The sequence below is a fragment of the Heloderma suspectum genome, chromosome 1, assembly GCF_057233095.1.
Source record: "Heloderma suspectum isolate Gila_16-S chromosome 1, 16-S_ref, whole genome shotgun sequence".
Taxonomy (NCBI): Eukaryota; Metazoa; Chordata; class Lepidosauria; order Squamata; family Helodermatidae; genus Heloderma; species Heloderma suspectum.
Genome location: NC_139458.1, coordinates 119,751,710 through 119,758,092, shown reverse-complemented (window position 1 = coordinate 119,758,092; position 6,383 = coordinate 119,751,710). Strand labels below are relative to the sequence as shown.

General features: G+C 44.2%; 1 protein-coding gene across 1 annotated transcript in view; it reads left to right on the top strand.

Moving 5' to 3' along the window:
- Nucleotides 1-2,333: 2,333 nt before the first annotated feature.
- PLEKHA7 (pleckstrin homology domain containing A7) overlaps nt 2,334-6,383 on the top strand; it is a 297,172-nt gene continuing 293,122 nt past the window's right edge. Inside the window, exons 1-3 of the mRNA XM_084855029.1 lie at nt 2,334-2,639; nt 2,799-2,875; nt 3,161-3,218. Coding sequence (XP_084711155.1) covers nt 2,551-2,639; nt 2,799-2,875; nt 3,161-3,218 — 224 coding nt within the window. The 5' untranslated portion in view covers nt 2,334-2,550. The remainder of the gene's footprint in view (nt 2,640-2,798; nt 2,876-3,160; nt 3,219-6,383) is intronic.

Here is a 6,383-nt window from a genome sequence, read left to right as displayed (position 1 = left end):
CAGAGTACCTGAGGAACTATGGACGGAGGTCCATCACATTGTTCAGGAGGCAGCAACGAAATCCATCCCAAAGAAAAAGAAATGCAAGAAAGCAAAGTGGCTGTCTGAGGAGGCTTTACAAGTAGCTGAGGAAAGAAGGGAAGCAAAAAGCAAGGGAGAAAGGGGAAGATATACCCAACTGAATGCAGAGTTCCAGAGAATAGCAAGGAGAGACAAGAAGGCCTTCTTAAATGAACAATGCAAAGAAATCGAGGAAAACAACAGAATGGGAAAGACTAGAGATCTTTTCAAGAAAATCAGAGATCTCAAGGGAATGTTTTGTGCAAAGACAGGCATGATAAAGGACAAAGAAGGCAGGGATCTAACAGAAGCAGATGAGATTCAGAAGAGGTGGAAATAATACACAGAAGAACTATACAGGAAAGATCTTAATGTCCCTGATAGCCATGATAGTGCGCTCACTGAACTTGAGCCAGACATCCTAGAGCGTGAAGTCAAGTGGGCCTTAGGAAGCATTACTAACAACAAAGCTAGCGGAGATGACAGTATTCCAGCTGAGCTATTTAAAATCCTAAAAGATAATGCTGTTAAAGTGCTGCACTCAATATGACAACAAATTTGGAACACTCAACAGTGGCCACAAGACTGGAAAAGGTCAGTTTACATTCCAATTCCAAAGAAGGGCAATGCCAAAGAGTGTTCAAACTACCGCACAATTGCGCTCATTTCACATGCCAGCAAGGTTATGCTCAAAATCCTACAAGCTAGGCTTCAGCAGCATGTGAACCGAGAACTACCGGAAGTACAAGTGGGGTTTGGAAGAGGCAGAGGAACTAGAGATCAAATCGCCAACATTCGTTGGATCATGAAGAAAGCAAGAGAATTCCAGAAAAACGTCTATCTCTGCTTCGTTGACTACGCTAAAGCCTTTGATTGTGTGGATCACAACAAACTGTGGCAAATTCTTAAAGTGATGGGAGTACCAGACCACCTTACCTGTCTCCTGAGAAACCTATATGAGGGTCAAGAAGCAACAGTAAGAACCAGACATGGAACAACCAATTGGTTCCAAATTGGGAAAGGAGTACAACAAGGATGTATATTGTCGCCCTACTTATTTAATTTATATGCAGAGTACATCATGAGAAACGCCGGGTTGGATGAATCACAGGTCGGAATTAAGATTGCCGGGAGAATTATCAACAACCTCAGATATGCAGACGATACCACCCTAATGGCAGAAAGCGAAGAGGATCTAAAGAACCTCTTGTTGAGGGTGAAAGTGGAAAGTGCAAAAGCTGGTTTGAAACTCAACATTAAAAAAACTAAAAATCAACCCTGAGTGCTCATTGGAAGGACAGATACTGAAGGTGGAGCTCAAATATTTTGGCCACCTAATACGAAGAGAAAACTCACTAGAAAAGACCCTGATGCTAGGAAAGATTGAAGGCAAAAGGAGAAGGGGACGGCAGAGGATGAGATGGCTAGATAGCATCAGCGATGCAATGAATATGAACTTGAGCATGCTCCGGGAGAGAGTGGAGAACAGGAAGGCCTGGCGTGCTATGGTCCATGGGGTCACGAAGAGTCGGACACGACTGAACGACTGAACAACAACAAAAGAGTAAGGGACCTTAATGCAAAGCTATAGTGTTAGCTGATGTGATGGTTTTTCCGGGGAATCCTGTTCTATCAGGTAATGCTATTGGTGTTGCACTAGGCGACCCTTATGCCAGGGCAACCTAATTTATGTTGGTGTGCATGTTGCATTGGATACTGCCTATACTATCCAGCGGATAGCTGTGATAAAACTTGTGCAAGAGATGTAATCCACACTGGGAAAGTGTGATATATTTGCAGAAGTTCAGGAAGGACGTCTAAAGTCTCCACAACAAATGAGTGAACAACTGCCCCAATTTTTCCACTGATGTCCGAAGAAGTACAAGAAGCACCTGTAGTTACTCAGAAGTGAAGAGAAAGGCATTTTTACACAACTTAAAATACACTCTTTTCTGATTTATTACAGCTACTCCAACCATGAGCTTTGACGTGGAAGAAGATCAGGCAGGAGGCAGGTATTAAGTCCTAAATAAGGAACAGCGGGCTTTTGTGGACCGGCAAAACCTGTTGCCTGGACTACTGTGGGATAGATAACCATGTGATGTTTCAAAGAAGTTACTTTGTCTTTCCCAAACATAGTATGCGGGAGACCGCACTGTCTTCCATTCAGGGGCAGCGGCCGTCCGTCAAGTCTGCCCGTATCGCCGAATGTGAGGGAAAACCTTCCTCACACCCTCCCCCTCCCCTCCCCTCCCCTCCCCTCCCCTCCCCACACAAGAGGAGGCGAGACGTCGCGTTGTCGCGCGGCGTGTGTGCCTGCGCCTCACGCTCTCCGCTGCCCGGTGGCGCTGCTGCGAAGAGCCGGGCATTGGGCGCCTGCCTCGCCTCGCCTCGCCTCGCCTGCCCTCCGGCACCCCCGCCCCCTCCTGCCGGCGGGCGGGCGGGCGGGCGGGCTTGGTCGCTCGCTCGCTCGCTGTGCGCGCGGCGAACATGGCGGCGGCCGAGGCGGTGGGGCGGGACACTCTACCTGAGCATTGGTCCTATGGCGTCTGTAGGGACGGCCGGGTCTTCTTTATCGAGTAAGGCGCCAGGCGGGAAAAGGAGACAGTGGAGCGTCGGGTGGTGGGAAGGGAGGGGCGTCGCCGTTAGACTCGTTCCTTCTCCCTTTCTCTCCTTCCCGACTCCCCTCACAACAGGCTCTGCTAACAGGTGCATGTTTGCCGCTTCTCCCTCCTTAGCGACCTGACCCGCTCAACTACTTGGCTGCATCCTCGCACCGGGGAGCCCGTCAACTCGGGCCACATGATCCGCTCAGGTGGGTGCCGCTACCCCCGTCCACCCCGCATAGGGCAGGGTGGGGGGCGGGCGGGGGAAGAGAGTTGAGACTCTTCCCCGCGCGTTTTTACTGCCCTTCGCCCCGCGCTCGGGGTTTGTGTTTGCCTTGTTCGCTCTCAGGGGAAGGGAGTGGGGGAGGATAACGACCTTTGTGTGACTGGGATTTACGCTCGCGTATCTCTCGGGCACAAAGGTCTCACTTCCCTCCTCCTTTCTCTCTCTGCCACTTTCTCTCTCTCTCTCTCCCCCCCCCCTTCTGTTATAGATCTTCCCCGTGGATGGGAGGAGGGATTCTCCGAAGAGGGAGCTAGTTACTTCATTGAGTGAGTATTTCCCACTCTCGAGGCACTCGCTTACTTCCCCCGAGGGGAAGAAAGGAAGGAATCCTTCTTATGAGAATGGTGTGTGTGTGTGTGTGTGTGTATATATATATATATATATATATATATTCTCTGATAAGGATTACTTCCTTTCTGTCCATCTCCCCTCGCCCCCGGACGTATATATTTAGCAAATTCTCTAAGTGGATTCAGCATCATTTTGGAGTGTCCTGTGTAAGTGAAATAAAGGGAATATTGCTCTTGCTATGTGTGTGGGACCATAAATTCTGGAACTCTTGTGTTGAGATATGGTTTAATGGTTACAACAGTGCCTAGAAGTGTTCTAGTTTGTGTCTTTTGCCCTTTTGAGACTTCTGTTGTGTTCTCTGGCACAAGCAACAGGTTTCACCTTTTGTGGCTGTTTATATTGAATGCTTCTGGATTTCGAGCTGTGTTGACTGGTTGATTGAATGAATGTCAGCCAAACTTGGCTGCATGTCGTACTAACACACTGGCTGGAACCTGTTGCCTGCTGCTGAATTGAAGTGTAGCAATGAAGTTGTTAAAAGGCGGGCTAATGGCATCGAATATGTGGAAGATTGTCATGTTTTTCGGCAAATAAAGTGTGTACAGCAAATTAGATACAAATCTGTTAAAGTGCACAATGGGCCGTTTTGATATATGATGGATGTTGAAGATACAGTATTGCAAAAAGCAGAGACAGCATCGCAGGTAAAGCATTGGGAGAAAATAACACGATGAAGTTCTGACTGGCTGGTGTTGGTTCATAGAAAAATAATATCTTAATAATTTTGTAGCTTTTCTGTTGCAAAAAGAGCAGCCATTGTCGTCCTGTGGAGTAACATTACAAGACATAATGTTTTCTTATTTGTGCCTTTTTGTCATCCCATTTTCACTGCTGCATTTTGAATAAATCAGGAATGTTGTTGTAGATAACTAATATTTAACTTGCTTCTGTATAAGGTTGGATCCCTGGAATTTGTTTGGTTACTAACTCTGTTCCACTGTAGCTGAAACATTGATTTGGAGCTGTATGGGTTTTTGTTATAGATGAGGAAGGGTAGATTTTTATATGAATAATATGCTAGAAGAGTTGAGCAAGGGCAACAAATTGTCACAGAATGTTACCTGAAGGAAACAGTTCCTTCACTGAGCTCTTAGACTTGTATGGTTGGAATGTTCCTACAGAAAAATGCATTCACTTTGAAAGGTATGGGCGGTGCAGAATTACAATTGCTTTGTGCACCTGTTCAGTGCATAGTATTACTTTAAAAGACATTATCATATTCCCATGAGCTGAAAGACAAATAGCTTGGGGACATTTTAAGGATAAATTGATGCCCCAAACAATGGAAGCTGTTTTAGTATGCAGTGTATGTGGAATATTGAGGGTCAAAGGGTGTTGGGATACCAAGAATATGGAAGTTGTAGAAGTTGGCTGCCATTTCACCTTGTTGGCAACTTTACCTTGGAAACTGTATCATGTGAGTTTCTTTTAAAGTTTGAGATGTACATACTGCTTGTCATTGCATTTTGCTGGTAACCATCAATATTTGGGTCAGAAATGTATAGTAAATAACAGGAATGCCCCACTGAACAGATTGTTGTTGTTGTTCAGTCGTTAAGTTGTATCCTACTCTTCGTGACCCCATGGACCATAGCGTGCCAGGCCTTCCTGTCCTCCGCTCTCTCCCGGAGTGTGCTCAAATTCATATTGAACAGGTACATATTCCTAAATTTGGCTTTATTGCTGGATAGCAAAATGTCAACTATGGCTAAGTGTCCCTTTAACTACCCTCAGCTGGTTTGCCAGGTATACAGTCTTTTGGGAAATATAGACCTTGCAAACATAAATGCTATGTTAATGTTCTGTTTAGACAATTGCAATTTGCTCTATATGTCTGCTTTTGAAACCATTTGGAATGTAGTTGCCCAGTTATCAAGTGATACAAAACAAGATATAAATAACACATTACCCTTGTTCTAAATAAGCTATACTGGTTGTCTACTGAAGTCTGCTTGAAATTCTGCATATACCCCTCCTCCTGCCTGTTGTCAGCTTGTCACATTCAGGTCCCACCAGTGATGTGGAACAGAAACATTTCCAAGACAGATTTTTTTTCCCAGTGCTTAATTTTTTTGTGGAAAAATTTCAATTTCATAAGTTCATTAGTAATGAATAGATGGCAATTGCAAATACAATATTAGACAAGCTTCGCAATTTCAAGGTTGTATCATTTTTTCAGGTGATTATCCCTAGCAAGTATGTGAGGTATATTTATATGCCATTGAAGTACATATATGTCTCAGTATGAAGTTGTACAAATAAGAGAGGACAGTGAAACTGAAGGTGTCCCAACAACCCCAGTACTTTGGGTTGCTAAACTGTGTTAGAATGTCAACAATTTGCAGTACCTTTGGTTTTCCCCTTAAATCTAAACAATGTAAGGGGAGTATATACTATTGGACAGTATCTAATGCTGCCTATGTGCCAGTAGGACTCACTGCCAGCACAATGAGAAACTAGCGCTTCTTAGAGCAACTGGAAATGAGCCAAAGTTAGGAATGGAACAGGTCAGTGGAGCTCATAGAAGAGGGCTCCACTGACCTGTCCCGTTCTGGAAACAAGCGTTTTGGCTCATTTCCAGGGTTGTTCTGGGAAGCACTAGCTCCTGTTGTGCCAGTGATAGGTCCCACTGGTGCAACACTATCAGCGGAGGTATGGGGTAGCGTCAGATACTTCCCATTGTGTTTAAATGTTTGCAAGTATTCCAGTTAAAAAAATCTATATACTATAACATTTAAATCACATTAAGTTTGCTTTAATTCTCCCTGGCTTCCTAAATATTTCAGGTCAAATACTTGTGATGTATTGGGACAGAAAATTAACATAGCATACTTTTTAAAGCTTTGTTTACTAAATACAAGTAAAGTAAACTAAATTAGATCACTCTCTAGAGCATCAGAATATTTTCCAATGCAAACTGAAAATTTTCCAATGCATAGTACCTAATTTACATAGGAAAAAATTCCAATTCAAAATTTCTCAGAGAACCCACATCACTACACTTATTGGATACTTTTTTCACCTTGGAAAATGTACTTTTTCAAGGGGTTGCCAGTATTTGCAGAACACTTTCCCTGCTA